General features: G+C 38.4%; 2 protein-coding genes across 7 annotated transcripts in view; both read right to left on the reverse strand.

Moving 5' to 3' along the window:
- Positions 1–5,724, reverse strand: part of dennd5a (DENN/MADD domain containing 5A) — a 37,905-nt gene extending 32,181 nt beyond the window's left edge. For all 5 annotated transcript variants that reach the window (XM_086182990.1, XM_086182981.1, XM_086182962.1 and 2 more), the window contains exon 1: positions 5,472–5,724. In XM_086182990.1, the coding sequence (XP_086039116.1) occupies positions 5,472–5,571 (100 nt within the window). In that variant the 5' untranslated portion in view covers positions 5,572–5,724. The remainder of the gene's footprint in view (positions 1–5,471) is intronic.
- Positions 5,725–9,123: 3,399 nt separating this feature from the next.
- Positions 9,124–16,854, reverse strand: tmem41b (transmembrane protein 41B). Of its 2 annotated transcripts, XM_086183025.1 has the most exons (8): positions 16,596–16,854; positions 13,987–14,104; positions 13,121–13,249; positions 12,773–12,866; positions 11,901–12,005; positions 11,531–11,669; positions 11,411–11,446; positions 9,124–11,303 (listed from the first exon to the last, which is right to left on the reverse strand). In XM_086183025.1, exons 1-8 carry the CDS (start codon positions 16,690–16,692, stop codon positions 11,137–11,139), a joined length of 885 nt encoding a protein of 294 aa, XP_086039151.1. In that variant the 5' UTR covers positions 16,693–16,854; the 3' UTR covers positions 9,124–11,136. The 2 variants fall into 2 exon arrangements, with proteins under 2 accessions (XP_086039151.1, XP_086039160.1); XM_086183034.1 differs by having other exon boundaries at positions 9,124–11,446.
- Between the last annotated feature and the right edge of the window lie 1,661 nt (positions 16,855–18,515).

Here is an 18,515-nt window from a genome sequence, read left to right on the forward strand (position 1 = left end):
GAGGGAGGAAGGAAGACATCCAGTGCACTACTGTAGATAACATCTCTGGTTTTACTGCTCTCATAATACTTTTTTATCTTTTAGAGACTGTGAGTTTGTCAGGACAAATCACATTTTGGCATCCAAATTTGGCAGTCTTAAATTATATTATTTTAAAATCATAATTCATTTCCTCAAAATGTTGTACATCATGATTGTGTTTTTATTATGCCACTAAATGCAAAGAAATAACAACAATGAAAATAGAGGGCATTTTGATTTTAGGATGATTTCCATTCACTTCAAGGTTGTTTATTTATTTATTTTTTTCTCTGGGTTATAAGGATAATCATCTAGTCTTAGTAGCATTCGCACTTTCTTTTCTCTTCCTGTCTCTGTGCTGTCCATTCAGGCAGTCAAACAATGGCTCTTTTACAGCTTATCTATGTCAGAACTTCAGATAGCAAATCACTGAAGCTCACACTGCTCTAGTGTTACAAGACAACCTGAAATTTAAGCTCCCAAAACATCTGTTAGCAGCCATGATGCTAAGACTGCGAACCTGACCTGCACAAAAATAAACAGTCCTGCAGACAAGAATGTGCAGGTTTAATTGCTGCGACTCAATGGGAAAGAATGCAAATAAGCCTGAGCTGCACAGGTGACTGGCTCATCATCCCAAACACAGCAGATCAATATCATAAATTCGTACACTTGATGCAGCTAAAGTAGGCGAGTTTTGAGTTAAAAGACTTATTTCCATGCCGTAGTTTACACGTGACTTAATTAGCTGGAAGGGATTTGCACATTAAATAAAGATGTATCCTTTATCACAAGTATAAAAGTAAAGAGATACCATTAGCAATGTATACGAGCACTATCAAGTGAACTGGAGGATCAATTTAAAAAAAAAATCAATAATGAAAATAACAAAAAGGTAAAGCTGTGTTAGTTCACAAACCAGATGTTCTGTTCATGGAGAGTTTCTGAATTTTTAGTCATTTTGTGTGAAACAGTCAAGATGAAGAACTCCCTAAAATGATTAACTGCACTGATACATTTTCAACTCTGTAATATGAAATCCCACATTATGCATTTAAAACCAGCTTTCATGTTGAGCCATTCATCCTCATTTGTTTGCTTAGTAGGACGGGGAGGTGGGGGTGTGCGTGTGTGTGTGTGTGTGTGTGTGTGTGTGTGTGTGTGTGTGTGTGTGTGTGTGTGTGTGGGAAGGGGGGGTTGCCTGGGAAATTCAAAAGGCTGTTTAGCATTTGAATAAGTAACGCCTGAGTGTGAATGCACTTATGTCCCTGAGTTCCCCATTTTTCAGGGCAGCTTGTGAGGCAGGGGGGTCATACGTATGCTAATCAGATCCTCAATGTTCTTACAGAAAGTTTCTGGTTATTTCTTTGTGTTTCACCGTACAATAAACCTCACTGGACAATATTACGTATATGGACAATACTGTAGTACTGCTGTAATACTAAAGAAACCCACAAAAGAGTTGAATCTCTTTCTTTTTTTTATTCATGACTCCAGCATTTATGGATTAAATCAATTCTATGGGTGGGAGCTTTGGAAGCTAGGAAAAATGTATTTAATTACATTTAAAAAAAAAAATCTAATTCAAAATGACCTACAACTCTCAGAAGTCACTGTATATTGCCAGAAAATGGTACTGCACACCAAATTTTGTCTGCTGTACCCAATCTTAGTGCAGATTAAACAACTATGAGACAGCCTGGTAATTAGAGGTCAGACTGTGTTACCTTTGGACAGATTCAGGCCAGATGTTTTCCACTTTTTATGCAAAGCTAAGCTACCTGACTGCTGGCGATAACTTGATATTTAGTGTCCAGACAGTGCGTGCACGCACACACACACGCACACACACACACACACACACACACACACACACACACACACAAACACACAAACTATGTTACGACAAATCTAATATGTGATTTGTTATGGGTCCAAAATGCTATGGCAATCTCGATTTTTTTTTTTGTGGTTTGTTTTTGTTTTGTTTTTTTCCCTATAATTTCGCAAATCCATCTGAATGGGTACCATGTTTGAACTTGAACTGGAACTGGAAGTTATTGTCAAGCCACATCATGCATTATCTTGTTGTGCAAATTCTTGTCAAGTCTGACTAGCGCTCTACGCCTTGTTGCTGATGGCAGGTTAGCGCACCACCTTCTGCTTAACCCAATGAACTAACACCTCATAGTCACACAACAGTGTTCACATTTTCTTCTAGAAAATTTCCAAACGTTTGGATAAAAAAATTGATGACATATTTGAAAAAAGACCTGACAACTGTGACCCATCACAGGAACAACAGGTGTGTTTCTTTTTTCTTTTCTGTGTAAAAGTACTAAATAGCCAGTTGTTAAGACAACATCAAATATAAAGCCAACTTATTCACATGTAACCTTTAAGAATGGACTTTCCAAGCCATTTCCTTTCTTCACCTCAAAACTGAAACAGGTGATATGAGCAAGCCCCATTGTACAGTAAACATGCAGTTAAGTAGGGCAACATCAGCGATGTGCAACCACAGAGAACCCCAGATCGTTCTCCTACATAAGGTTTCAGCCACTTGCTTTTTTGCAAAGGAAGTAGGGCAAGAAAGAAACCTTATCATTGCTTGCAGTCATTATTGGATCAAGTCTCAGTTTATTCATCTATTTCAATAAAGTGCATATTCATGGCGCTCATGTTGTAACAGTTAGTGTTTATGTCTGAGAGTGAAATGACAAATTTGATCTAACAACATACAAAAAGAAGTTTTGAGGCGTATTTGAAGCGTTACAATCATACACCAGCGTTTTCTTTGTCCACACTAATGCCAGAATGGCATTTTCAAATGCCTCTTCTTTGTTGAATGTAGTAAAAGGCTGTACTTTCACCAGTGGACAATGCATGGCTTCAGGCCATGTAGGCGCGCTGTGGATCACAAACCAAGACAAGATGCATCTCAGTTTGAACCAAATTTTCTGGTTAGTACATCGCCCCATATTTTACTCATGGTTGTGCTTAATTTGAAACAAAAACAATAGTCCACATCCTTTGATTTGCATTAATTTATAAATTTGAAGTAAAAAGGAACTTTCATGAGAGGAAGCAGAAATAGGAAGTATAGTGAGTGAGAGAGAAACCCTCCTCTGCCTGCACTCCCCACTGCTGAGTCACAACAAATCACACAAAAGAGCACGAAAGTGACCACTGAATGTAATCATCCACCGTGTCACATTTGTGTTCACAAGAATTTAAATTGATAGAAATGACTGGTCATTTGTGACCTTGTCAATTTCTTGCCAATTTCCCCACTGTGGGATGAATAAAGGGTTATCTAATCTTATCTTGTCAGCAAGAGCTTAAACACCAGTAGACTGAGTCACAATAGGCTTAAGTCTATTTCTGAAGATTTACACTTGGGACAGTTTGCCAAACTAAACTAAAACAACAGCAATCTAATACCAGAGAAAATCCATTCTTTAGATGTAACTGAGCACATTATGACTCCTCAGAATATGAAAAACATAAAAATACTAACAGTTGCACGTGAATAATGTGATAAGCACAAATTTTTAAATTTGTTTTATTGCTGTTCGTAAAGGCAGAGCTGCGGAAAACCCAGACATTTTGTTGACGAGGGAAACAAACAGAATTACCACCTTGACTCATATGTCGAGTCAGCCATGACTCCAGGAGGACACAGAAACACAAGAGTGTTCATTATTACGTCTTGTGTGCCTCTTCCTCTTACCTAAATAGATCAGACAACACCAGAAAGTGCACGTATGTCTCTTTTAAGGAAGAGACAGGCAAATCAAACACATCTCATGAACATAATCAATCAAAAATAATGACGTCACAGTCTACTGTTCACCCAATAGATACACTAGGTTTGAGCATCTTGACCGTTTGCATCTTGGATTCAGAGGTTGATGATAAATCCATGTGTCTCTCTTAGTAACACTAAACTTATTATTGGATCTCAGACACAAGTTCTTTATGCCATTGTATCATTTCTATTTGGGTTGGCAATGGCTGACAGCCGTCGACCGCTGAGCCTCCACCATCATAATCGTAATTTAAAAGCCTTCCGTATTCTCAGCAGTGTCAGCCAGAGAGTGCAAAATTGAAGGGTTTGTTATTACACCATAAAAGCTCGGAAAACCCGCCTGTCTTATTCAAACAAATGATTATGAAAGCAATAGTTAGAGAAGCACAATAGTGGATTTCTTTTGGCCAGCATCTGAAATAACAATATTTTACAACTGATCTGGCCAAAGGCTGATGTTTACTAATGTTAATATTATCTGCATTAAAACAAGTCAACATGGTACTCACATTTTGTAAATACTAAACATATGTAAACATTGTAAATTTGAAAAAGTCATATTTTTCTTTATTCCTGAAACATTTCGAAAAACCCATAAATCCTAACTTCCTTCTCTTTTACTCATTCAACTTAAACCTACGTAACTGATCCTGACATAAATGATACCCATGACATGCTGATATCATGGAGGCAATTTGAATCCCCTTAATCATATAGTTTTGAAAGATGTGAAACATATAGAAGGTGATAGTCAGTGGACATGTTTTAACCAGGAATGCTTTACAGGGGGTTACGGCACTAGCACACAGAATTCTTGCCTGGTGACCAAACTGTACATTAAACCACTGGGCTAAATTTTGACATGCAGACAAGATCTTTTAGTTTTCAATCAAGATCATGCAGGTGGAATTAAAATTACATCATTATGCTGTTGTGTGATGACTTACAATATACATACTAAATATCAAAGCCTTTTAAAATGTGAAGAGGATGTGAGTACATGCAGTGTGGATGTTGAGGGGTGTCAGGATCGATTGGAGGAGTGTGTGTGGTGTGTGTGTGTGTGTGTGTGTGTGGGGGGGGGGGGGGGGGGGTATTTCAAACCCTGAAGCATTATACTGGTTTATCCAGCCATGTGTTTCGTTCCTCTAAATAACCCACTGACAGGCCAGGAGTTACTACGACATCTTGATTTGAAACATGTCAACATGTGTGGTATAACGTTACCACCGACCAAGGCCTGAATCTACTGAAAGATAGAAATTGAACACCAAATATTTATACCTACGGTTCATATTCATTTCAGTAGCAGCAATATTCATATAAACAGAGGATGTATGTACCTTATAACCTATGAATCGAAATCTATGTCAGGGATTTGGAGACACAACATGCCAGTAATCCTCTCGCTCCACGCAGAACATTACAAACAAACAGGCTGAATACATCAGCCAGGCAGGCCTAGCATTAATGCTATACGCTGTGTATTAACATTAATAACGTTCGCTTCACGTTAAAATATTCAAATTTATGGGTTAAATCACATCAAAACTAAAAGCTAACGCTGCCCAGGTGTTACCTTCCTGGCTTCTAAGCTACACCATCAACCCGACATTACCTCGATGGCTAATGTGCTTACCGGACAGTTCGTCGGGTTCCAGCCCGCTGTCGGTGTCGAGTCCGCAGATCACAAAATAATCTGCGAACCGGCAGGAAACGGAGCTGAAGCCGGTGGTCATTTTGAGACTGGTCCGGTGGCACACTTACTCCCTCGACGGGAAGCATATTAGAGGACCTCGAAGACGTGATTTCTCTCAGCCATCACGGTTGCTGTAATACTGCGAAGCTCGAAAATCACTACGATACGAAGCTAACCAGTCTGGCTGACAGCAATAGCAACTCTACATCCGGTTATTGCTCTTCAGAATAAAACACCATCTTCATAAATTCAAAATTCCACTATAACTTAATTTTGCCCCCCCCCCCCAAAAAAAACACGATGTGGGGTTTTTTGTTGTTGTTGTTGTTTTTTTGTTTTTGTTCCGTTTTGTTTTTTGTGCTGTCTGAATCTGTAATATCGATTAAATCCATATGTATTATAAGGATGACAAAAGTAAACAAATACAATTTAAAAGGCATACATTTCAGTATGCAGACGGGAATAACGTTTAAAATAGCTGTTAAATAAATGGATAGAATAATAATTAAGATTTTAATGCTTCAGAAATCAAATACAACCCTGATGACGTGTTTTGCTGAGGGGCTATTTTGTAGATACATGCTTTTGTCTTAACATTAGAAATGCCATTTGAGATCATGACTTTGAAACTGAAGAGACAGAATAACAAAAAATTTAATTCATCACGTAATTTATTGATATTTAGGATCCTGTCTGTCCACCACCATTAAATATCTAAATACTTCCTCTTACCTCGGTTGATAAACATGGGGTATTATCGGTACATTCTGTCAGCCCAAAATGCTGAAAGTACTGAGCCACATACGTACAATTGTTAAAACTACAACACCATCTGTAAAATACTGGGACTTCTTAAAACTATCGCGTGAGTGTTAAGTTTTTGTTGTCAAAATCAAATGGTATCTTATTTTGACGGAAACCGCTTACTACCGGGGAGGGCTCTCCTTTTTTTTTTTCTTGTTGTTTTAAATAAAGCGTGTGGGGTGGGGGTAGGGGGGAGGGTGTACGTCACGCAATCAGAACTAACAACACACGTAGAGCAAAATAGCATTAACAGATACCAGGGGATTATCAAAGATTTTTTCTTTCAGACAATTAATTTCATTATGTATGAGCTGTTTGTGTCATTACATATGTACAACCAGCACACAACAACAAAAACAAAAAAAGGAATTTCTTTGTGCAATTAAATTCAGTAGCCAAGAGGTCTTCTCACCCTAACCCTAACCCTTGAAAGAAGTATTTTGTACATAAATATATATAAAATCTTATACCAATGTGTTAACAGTGAGTTGCGTAAGTGGTTAAAATGCAATCCTAAGGTGCACAGTTTGTGAACCAATGATGATGAACTCCAAAGTCATTCTCCTGTCCTACTCCTGTTCTCCTTTATCCTCTTAAATCTAAGTGGATAAAATGTGGCTAGAATATTCAATAGATGTATGATATATGCCTAGTCCTCCTTGTCTTGTCTAACAAGGACACGTACATAACATTACATTTCCACGCGAATGAAGACTGTTAGTGAAAATCTGACAGTTAAACTGGTAAATTATAGAGTAGTGGAATCTCCTATTTGATCATAACAAATTTGTGAATACATTTCCACACTGAGTAGGCCTTTTTCAAAAAGACTTTGAAACAAAAATAGGGAGAAACCTAATTGAGTGGAGAAGGGAACAGAGCTGCCAGAGCTCTGAGGTACTGAGGCACCCACACCCACCACCACCTGTCAGCTCCAGCACACCAGCTCTTGAGCAGAAAGGCCAGCCTCAGAGTGAGTTGGCAGCCACGAGGCAAAGAACTGATAAGGTCTGTCAAATCTTTCCATGATTAAATTGATGAGACAAGATGCTGAATGTGAAATGACTTACATATTAGCACTTTCATTTAACACATTTAGCACTTGTGGTGCGGTGCTAAATGAAAGCTAATTGGACTAACTGGGCATGATTGATGTTGATTTTGCAGAGTAACATTTGGTTCTGCACAGGAGTCACTATACTTCTTTGACAAGCTCTCCCATGATGCACTCTGCCACAGGCTGCAGCATCCAGAACCATCCCTGGTATCAGTCAGGCCCTCACTATCCAGGACGGAGCCTTGTGACATTTAGTCTGCCAAAGCCTTAGAGAGCAGCCACATCAGGGTTTAAGATGCTGCTGATGAAACCCAGATCTAGTCCTTCATGTCCAATCATCTTTGGAGGTTTCTGTAAAGTTACTGACACACACCATTAAACTTGTCGTTCACCAGTGTCGTACCGTGAGGTTTAGGAACACTTTATATGGGCACAGAATTAATAATACAGATATCTCTCTCTCTCTCTCTCTCTCGACCTCTGTTTTTTCACGAGAGGTTGAGACATGTTCACACCTCATGTTCACACCTCAGTAACACCAGTCTGATCTGCTGCCATTGAGCAGCTCTGCAAGAATATTTGAACACTTCAAAATGGGAATACAAGAGTAGAGGTATGGATTTACAGGTACATGTTTGTAGAGGATTTCCTTAAATTTGTCACCTCAAAAGTACAATACAATACAATACAAAGTACAATAGTGGCCGTCAAGAGGCCAGAAATGCACAATTTTACTGATAAAAAGGGTAAAAAGGGGACTGAAATGAGCACACTTGTCTCAGAAGGGTTAGCTACCACTCCTCAGTTGTAAGCATTTTCACACTTCACTTTCACACTAATACTAGTACCTCTATTTTTGAGTGTGTGGGGTTAAAGGCCTTGCACGTAGGCACCTCAGTGGTGGTAATGTGGGCAGAATGAGTGCTGCTACCTCACTTTGCCCTCTTAGATTTATCCTGCTGTTCCTGAGGTTTGAATACAAGCACAATTCCAAACTACATGCATGTTGTTGTTAGCAGAGTTGGATTAAAGTTCTGTTTCACATAATAATATGACACAAGTCACCACATGAGGGCAATGAAGCCTTCCTACTGGCCTTTAGGGTTGTCATGAAGATATGATGTAGCGTAAACAGGTAGAACTATCAAAGCAGTTAATGAATAAAATAGTTACAACACATCACAATATGATTTGGAGTGTTTTTCCTGGGGTGTGTAGTGCATGAGAGACTGAAACTCATAACTTTGAGAATTAATAAAATGTTAACTACTGTTATTTTTGTTGTACTTTCACAACCAGGCCATCTAATTATCTACCTTGCTCGGGTACCATTTGATTCTCAAATTCAGTTCTCATACTGTAACAGGGGTCAACCCTTCAATTTTTCGATTCATTATACTGAATCATTTTTGCTATATTATTCATTATATTCCGAGGTGTGCCGATGCGGCTATAAACATCAAACTTTCTACAAGTTATTTTCCTTAGTGCGTGTTGATGGATTCTACGCCTGAGTGGTTCTCTTGATCCAGCCACGAACAAGGCTTGGATTCATGTCCTTAGGCTATTAAAACAGGAGTTTTTACTGCATGTCCTGCCATTCTGATCCACATTTATGTAACTAAAATTTGCAGAAATCAGTACAGTGAAAAAGTGACTTTAATCTTACAGCATCTTTAAATAAATTGAAAAACGTTCCATCACATCATTCTCAGAACTCTCTTACTGTGTGAAGACAATTTTAATGATTTAATTCAAATATAGAAAACAAGTCTGTTAGAGAGGACAGAAAGTTGCATTATATTAACAATTTGTAAAGCAAAACATCAACGTACAAAAGAATACTATTAAGGTTTATCACAACTCTGGAGGTTAATGGAAGAAAAAAATTATACATCAAATTTGAGCATATGTTCAGTATGAGGTCTAGATTAAGTTTAGGATTTGATATTTTGGCAAACAAAGAAAACTATTAAATTTCACCATCTTTCATTTCCCAGTAAATTCAAATACTGGAGAACTCTCACAGATGCATGTAGATTTGACCTGCTTCTTGAAAAGGAATTTTGTCAGGTAAAAGTGTATTTTAGGTTAACAATTTCCTCATAATCAACAGAAAACAACCCATCCATTTGATGAAGAAAATGTATGAATCTTGATACATCAATATATATATTTATATCCACAGTCACTGAAAATCTGACTGTCATTGATCATACAGCAGTTATCTATTAAGAATAAGACATCAAACTGCCCAAAAGTAAATAGCAGAAAAAATGTCAAAATGTGCCAAACCAAATGGTTCTATAAATAACCAACTTTAAGATATGAGAAATTCTGTCCTATAAAATGTATTACCTGCATGTACATTTACTGCACAAGCATCTCTCCTTCTAGAGAGGTCATAAAGCAGCAGCAATAATTTACCGAGGTACAGTACATGACCAAAAAAAAAAAAAACAAAAACATAATTAAGGACATTGAAGTGAACAAATCAGCAAGCTTTTACAACAAATGAATCCTTCAAAAAATATTTTAAGGAACATTAACTAACAGATTAGTCAGGCAACATAACATAATTCTCATTTGAGGAAAGGAAGCAGTAAATGCAAGGCAAAGGAGGAATCCCTCACAGTCTGTTGGCAGTCTCATCGTGGTACAGTTCTATACGGGCACAGCGAGCAACATCAGGTAAGTGGAGATGGATGGGTATAATACATGTACACATGTAGAACAGCAAAATGAATCACAGACACACAACACATCTGACCAGCAGGTTCTCTAAACTAGATTTCTTAACATTTACAAATGATTGAGATGACTTAAGAAACGTGCCCATGTAGTTTTGACATCAATCATAGCGACTTCATAATTTCAGATACCACTTTGAAATGGTAAAGTTTGGAAATATTGCCTCTGTTTATGTTTTGGGTTACAGTGACTAAAGAGCTGTTTATAGGCTTTTCTGTTCAGGTGCAGCAGTGAAAATAAAAAGAGCAGGTGGTGGACTCAGGCGCCTTTCAAGGTAAAGAACATAGGAACTCACTCAAACATAAATGTTGCGCTTGCTTGGATCAGTCCAGTTAGATACTTCAGTTTCTAATCCCCCACTGGGATCTTTTTAAAACCACTCTCAACAGTGGAGTGACCATTATTGCTGTTGTGGTACATATCATTCAGTCCAGGGACACAAACATACTAAAATGTTAAAAAGGGAGTGGAATTCAAAAAGGTGCTACATATAGGACATTATAATTGATACGCTCCTGCCCAAGCATAGGTTTATAACACATCCTGTGACAGTGATAGAAACAGTTACACTTAAATAGTGCTGACAGCATCTACTCAGGGTTCAAATCAGGATGCCACAGAAAGCTGCGAATTCTACTGGCGGACAAGGTAGCCACTGTTTTAGCTATTAGAAGAAAGAGAGAAACACTATTTCCATTAAAAAGGAGGAGAAGTTTAGAAATTATGCCTGAATACTCAATATCCTACAAGTAGCACCTTAAAATATCTGGCAAGAATTTTCAAATGCTTAGCAGTGTGTTGAATAAAAACAATAAACATAAACAAATACACATAATTTCTCTGATACACACATAATCCCTCCGATCACCACAATCAAACCCATTATTCTCAGAAACCAACAAACACATGCGCAGGCAGCAGCCAGTTTAGACTTTACTTAAGGAACAACCCACTACTGCATGCATTCGGAATGCATGCTCCGTGTGCCCAGGGTCAGAGATGAGTCCACCCACAGGACAAGCAGAGCTGTGTATGAAACCGAGGCAGCAACTTGAGTGACAGCTGCGTGTTCCTGAGCAGAGGGATGGGGGATGTGGAATCAGCCAGCAGATGAGGTGCTGAGGTGTTATGTTCTACTCCAGTTTCTGCTGCAGTTTTTTCTGAAAGCAGACGGGTAAGATGGAGAGAACAGCGAGTACACCCAGCACAGCCAGAGAGTTCCAGGACACAGCTTCGCCAGCTGTGGTCAGTTTGTACAGTGTTGTACCTGCGTTGATTGCTACAAAGGATGGAGGAGCCACTCCTGTGAATGAGAGGCGCACACCTGTGAGTCGAAATTTGCAGCAAACATACCACAATAAAATAAAACCAAGGGAAAGAGACGTACCCAGAAATGTTCCGATGAAGAACACCCCTAAAGGCACATTGATGACGGGTGAGGTGATGTTGATGAACCAGTTAGGAAGAAAGGGGGTTATCCTCAAGAAGATGATGTAATTGATTAAATGATCTCTATGTTTGTCAACCTGCCAGAGGAGAATATTTCATTAGTTAGATAACCTGAAAGACTCACTAGTTTATTAGGTGCACGGTCAACAGTTGTTAGAGAAATAATGATCTGATACTTCAATTCTGAGGGAGTATGGACTAAAGAGATGTTATTCCCTTCTTAATGTTTAAAAAAAACCACCAACAACAAAAAAACAGTTTAAAATCTTAAACATAATTCTATATATCACCAGTAAGTAGCTGCTTACCTGCTGGGACCATTTCTGGGCTCTCTCTGTGAGATATTTGTAGACCATGGGTCTGCCTACCAAGTAAGACAGCATGTAGCAAAAGGAAGCACCAAGGCCAGAGCACTGGAAGAGACAAAACCAGGGTTCACACACATTTTCAACCACTATATAGTTCCAGAACTTTTCCACACTTGAGAGGAAGATTTTCATTAACATACATAGCATGAAATGTCCATTTACACATGAAAACAGAGAAATCCATCTCCAAATGTGACTGCATGCATTAAAATAAAGTTTCTTGGGCGATCTTGACTTAACTAAAATGCATATAGTTTTATTAGAACTATAGTTGGGAAGCAAATTCCCATGACTTCTAAAAATTTCTTGCTTTATTTATTTTTCAAAACCCTTTTCCAGACCTGCAATTTTGTCTTACAAATTCTATAACCTCTCCAGGTCATTCATGACTACATGAAACCTACAAAATACACGATGACTGCCCAAAGCATATGATGAGGAAAATAAAACCATAATCCAAAAGCAGCATTTTCCTCCATTTCAGATTAATTCTTGTTAGACATTAACAGACAGACTGTGTTTGGGGATTTCTTAAAAGGTGGAGTAAATACAATAGCATAGGCAATAATAATAATTTAGTTTTTTTTTTGGGGGGGGGGGGGGGTTGGCAGTAACTCCAGCACCGTCTAGATTCAAAACTGTAATTACGGTTTCACAGATGTTTGGATGGAAATGCATGCTAATGAGACAAGAGAGAGGATGTCCATCTAAATCATTTACTGCCTAAGCATAAATCATATATCTTAGTACAGATGTTTATTTATGCATTTGGTTTGTTTTTCAATTCAAAATTTCACACTGTTCCTACTCACCAAGCAGACTAAGAAAAGAGCCAAAGGGAAAGGGTAAAGATATCCAGACAGGATGCTGAGGAAGATGGATCCAGGAATTGCAAATGTCTGAAGGCTGATCGAGGTGTCAAGGTAAACATATTTTTTTAAACATGTTAAATTAAAAAAAGATACATCAATAAACTGAGGAGGAAATGCCAAATTAATCAAGGAAGTCATTATATTGATGCTTCAAGGCCGATACATCACCAGAGATGTGAAAATATTCTCAATTTGGAAAACCTGACAGAATTTGAAAAATATGATAACAAGCAGAAAAAGTTGAGATACATTATTGAAAATACTGAAGACATTTCCTAAAAAGGATACAAAACATATGTTGCAAAGTAGGCCACTAACACCTGGGAGTAGTAGGTGTCTTTGTATTTGGATAACACAATTCCCAAAGCTTTGGCATCATCCATGTCTTTAGGAATCTTGATTTTCTCCATTTCATCACTGAAAAGAATAAGAATGCAAAGGACTCGTCAGTCATCCATATTTTACATCAATACTTTCTGCTGGTTTTCATCACAATACAACATTTTGGACACTGTGACCCCAATGAAAGTGAGAAGAGATATCACAAATGCAGATAATTGCTTCGTAACGTTTCTCCATGTCACGTTCTTGACAAGCACAAGGGCTTGACAGCAGGTCTTTGCATAGAAAAAAAAAAGTCTGTTCCACTAACAATGAAGCTTTTCGAATACTTTTCTTCCATCGGCATAATGGAGGAAAATACTGCTGCTGCATGTGGACTCAGTGGAAGTCATTACAAAATATAGTCCTGCATTTTCACTGATCTGTAGTAAATGAAACAATTAGTTAAATTATAGTTGTAATTTTTCATTGATGTGTAGTAAATGAAACAGTGAGTGATATCAAAAAGTGGAGCGATCTGAAAGAAGATTTGTAGAACATGAAACCCAGAGGTGTAGGTCTGCACATTACGATACTGTTTACTCTTGGGGAACTGTTCCGTTCATTTTTCTTGACTAGCTGCTACTGAGGAACTAAGTTAAATGTCCTCCACTGGGTAACATCCAGCAGTGAATTCATTTTGGTATTGACTGTTGCATATACAGAAATTAAATTTGTTTCTATAAGTTCTGAAAGTTTATACTGAAACAAGCAGACAAGCAACACTGGAGCCTAGAGCTTACTCTGAAGTATTAATCCATGAAGCAACTTACTCAGGAAGCTCTGGGAAGTTCCTGTAGACCAGGTACATGACGGAAGCTGAGCAGGTAAAGATAGCCAGTAGAATAAGGAGTGACATTCGTGCTGAGCCCCCGGCAGCATGATGTGCCTCTGTATGGAAGGAGAAGAGGTCACATACCTCGTTATCAGAGTCTAACATAGGAACAGACACAAACAGCTAACGAGGAGTCTTACTGACTATGCATCACTTATCAAAGCTCCAGCAGGCTTCCCCACATCGCACTTGCTGAGTGAGTCTTTTGTTGTGTTTATTTCAAATTCTAAGTTTGATATTAGGTTCACGGAATATTGACTTTTAATCTAAATGAAAAATAGAAGAGTAGTCAAAATTTAACAGCAGTCTTTAAGAATGTATTCTGATCAATACAATTAATGTGCTTCATTGGATTTTTTTGTTAGGTTTTTTTTTTCGTCTTTCACCATTTTTAAACATATTGGCAATCATTTGCATCAATAAATTAAATGACACTTGAGCCCTGCTTGAAGTTATGAAAAAAACAATGCCACTGGCAGGAATTTTAAGGGCAATAATAAAACCAACAGCTAACTTGTCTGAACTGACATTTGCAGCTATGTTTCATTTGCTGCAGCCGAGGCTAATTTGTGATCTAGCCAGTGTTGTGTCAAATTCAAAAAATTCAATCCCCCTTCCGATAAGGTTCCCCCTGTTAGACCACCCCAGATGGGTGTTAGGTTACATTGGCATCAGGTTAATCAGGGTCAGGGTTGAGTGCATGTTAAGGTAAGGGGAAACAGATAGACAGGAAAAACAAGTACAACTGATGTTAATGCTTCACCTTTTCTCTGGTGAACGTTTGTCATCGATTCCTTAAACAAGCAAGATACATTTTCATGTTTGAATATTAGAATTACTATGAGGTATACATATCGGTGCACATTTCAGAATAATATACAGTACATACACTCACCACCCACTTTATTACGTATACCTGTTCACAGCTTGTTAACACATAGCTCATCAGCCAATCACATGGCTGAACTTCAAACCAGCGTTGGAATGGGGAAGAAAGGGAAATCAAGTGACTCTGAAGTTAACGTGGCACGATTGTTGGTGTCGGACAGGCTGGTCTGAGTATTTGAGAAACTGCTGATCTACTTTCATGAACAACCATCTCTAGGGTTTACAGAAAATGGTCCAAAAAGATCAAATATCCAGTGAGCGGTGGTTGTGTATACAAAAATTCCTTGTTGTCAGAGTAGAATGGACAGACTGGTTTGAGATGACAGATAGGCAGTAATAACTCAAATAACCACTTGTTCCAACCAAGGTATGCAGAATACCATCTCTAACGGCACAACACTTGGAGCCATGAAGAAGATGAGCTACAGCAGCAGAAGACCACACTGGCTACCACTCCTGTTAGCTTTGAATTCACATATGTCCAAAATTGGACAAAAGAAGATTGGAAAAGCATTTCCTGGTCTGATGTGTCTTGATTTCAGCTGCGACATTCAGACGGAAGGGGCAGAATTGGGCATAAATACCATGAAAGCATGGCTCCATCCCGCCTTGTATCAACGGTTCGGGCTGGTGAAGGTGGTGTAACTTTGGGGCCTACAGCCTACCTGAGTATTGCTGCCAAACTTGTCCATCCCTTTACGACCACAGCACATGACAATGAGTTTACTGTAATCCAATGGCCTCAATACTGTAGTTACCAGATCTCAATCCAATAGAGCACCTTTGGGATGTGATGGGAGATTTGCATCATGGATGTACAGCTGGCAAAGCTGCAGCAACTGCGTGATGCCATCATGTCAATATGAACCGAAATTTTCGAAGAATGTTTCCAACACCTTGTTTAAAGTATGCCACAAACAATTACGGCAGTTCTGAAGGCAAAAGGGGTCTGACCTGGCACTTGCAAAGTGTACCTAATAAAGTGCTGGGTGAGTGTACACTTTATATTAACTGATAACTTTGACGTCATTGTTTATGGCTGGTAAAGTAATAATTCGAATTTATAAATCTTTGTCAACAGATTGAGAGTACTTTTTTTGAGTACCTGTAGTGTAATCACATTATAGCTAACAGTTAAATGAAATGTTCCTCTTGAATGTAATAGTCCTGTACAAAGTATAAGCATACAGTTTCACAACATAAAAACATGTTACTCATTCGAGATACAAGTACCTCTCATATTGGGTATTTTCTGCGGAGTCGTCTTATAATTTAGCACATTTGTAGTACTAATGCTGACAACCTACTTCAGTAGCGCGTGCCTTGTATTCGGGTACAATCACAATAAAATATTTGTTGGTGAAACAATCAATGATAACAGCCAAGTTTTTTCACTGAGAGACATAGCTTTAGTGCTGACTAGCAGGGTATTAGCTATAGCCACTTCACGATGACAGCGTATGTTGTTCTTTGGGTAAGCTCGCGAGGTTAGCTAATGTCGGCTAGCCGGACGGCTATGTTTTAACAACCACACCAGGGCTCCAGTTGTGGGACCGACCTACAGGCGGATAAAAAAAAAAAGTTGCCACTCTGCCAGGATGACCTCATTTGCTCGCAATATATATTTACATTTATCCACCACAGTTCATCCAACGTTACCTTTCACTACTTGGGAGTCAACAGGATTCGCTTTCATCTCCTCATGTGCCGAAGACAGGCCATCGGCCTCCCGTCTATCTCTCCGCTTTCTGGCCATTATTTTCAAACGATACAGTCAGCTAAATTACTGACGGGCTTACAAGCGGGTAGAATGACACACCGGTATGGGGACAGCCTGATGTCACGTTACACAGTTTGACCTTTTACACCCAAAGCCAGCCCCTTAACCCTTTACGATCCACACTAGCGCCCCCGCTTTTCCTCTTCTTTATGTTTTGTGTCGCAGAACAATACCACTTTACAGGCTCATAGCGCCATCTACCGAACGGGAATGAACAAATGAAATAAATGAATGATATCATATTCAGCATAACAAACCGGTGTTTACCAAGAACTTGATCCGTCCCCAGAGGTTCCCTTCATCTTCATCCTTTCGTAATTGCACTTTCAAAGCCTATCTTTGCTCAGCCTCCCTCGCCCATGTTTGCAACCTAAACCTATTCTCTTTATATTTGACAGAGTACATTTTTACATGTTCAGTATTTTCAGTTATATCACAACAAGCAATCACTTGTAAATAAGCTTATACCAATGTGTATTAATTAAACCAGAGTGATTACATCTTTTTCTGGATAAAATGACCTCCTCTCTTTATGTTCTTTTTTTCCATCCCCTCCAACTTTTTCAGCCAGATAGTAATCTATTTCAATATTTTTTTAACTTGTGATTTTTTTTCACCCCACTTCCCAATGGTAGGTCCATTAAATGTCTCCCATTTAGAGATCCTTCAGTTGTCCTGTTACCAAATTCATCATCCTTTATCCCACGTGTCTATTCCCAACAAATTCAACCTCTGTATTCTAACTTAACTTCTCAAAAGAACAGCAACAGTTGTATATACAATAACAAACTGTTAAGTTTTACTACTTCAACCTGCTTAAGACAAATAATAATAATAATAATAATAATAATAATAATAACAATAACAATAACAATAACAACAACAACAAGAAGAGTGAGGGTTTTTTGCAAGCAAATTTGAGAGATTTCAAATTTAGTATGCATGTTTTAATTGAAAATGCATTTATAACAATAAAAACTGCTGTTGAACTGATTGTTCATTCTGGATATAAACAACCCTAGATTCAAATAATTACTTCCAGTCACTGGTTCTTATCAATCCCAGGATGCTCCAGAGCAGATAAAGCAAATAAATATGTAACTACCTTTCAGATTCAGATTCAGAAAACTTTATTTATCCCCTTGGGAAGCAGTTAAGGGAGCAGAGAGGGGTGCAGTTGGTTACATGAGTTACACAACAACAACAGCGACACAACAACATACATTAGCTGAAGAAGTGCAGTGGAACAGTACATACCAGAGTTAGCAGTGGTTTCCTTGTAAAGACTCTAATGTATGATCAGCCCACAAAGTGCCATTGCCAGTTGCATTGAATTCATGTTTCCAGTTTTTTTTATTGAATGTTCTTTTGAAGACACATACACAAAGCTCACTCTTACACTGGCTGTTATCATCTAAAAATATCCTGTTTGCACAGAATCCCAATATTTCAATCAATTTGGTTTGACGGTTATTACCTTTTTTGTTGTTATTATCATGCATTATAATTTAATTTAATTTTCCAGGCTTGTAAAAGTACTCCTGATTAATCTTACTGTCATGTGTATATAATAGAGCACACTTACTCATGAACTGTTTAATGAAGTTAGCATGACTCATATTCATAGTCACAACATTCGAGGCTTCATCATTGTTTGAAGAGCTTTGATAACATCAGCCCTGGAAAATATGAGGCAAACCAGTGGCTGCTTCAATGTCCCCCCCTTGCGCAGAATTTGTTGAAATTAGCCTATAAACTACAACTCCCGTGGATATGCAGGCTCAGCCGGATATTCGTGT

This window comes from Aulostomus chinensis, chromosome 2 (genome assembly GCF_037954235.1).
Source record: "Aulostomus chinensis isolate RoL2024-O1b breed Wild chromosome 2, RoL_Achi_v1.0, whole genome shotgun sequence".
NCBI classification, from domain to species: domain Eukaryota; kingdom Metazoa; phylum Chordata; class Actinopteri; order Syngnathiformes; family Aulostomidae; genus Aulostomus; species Aulostomus chinensis.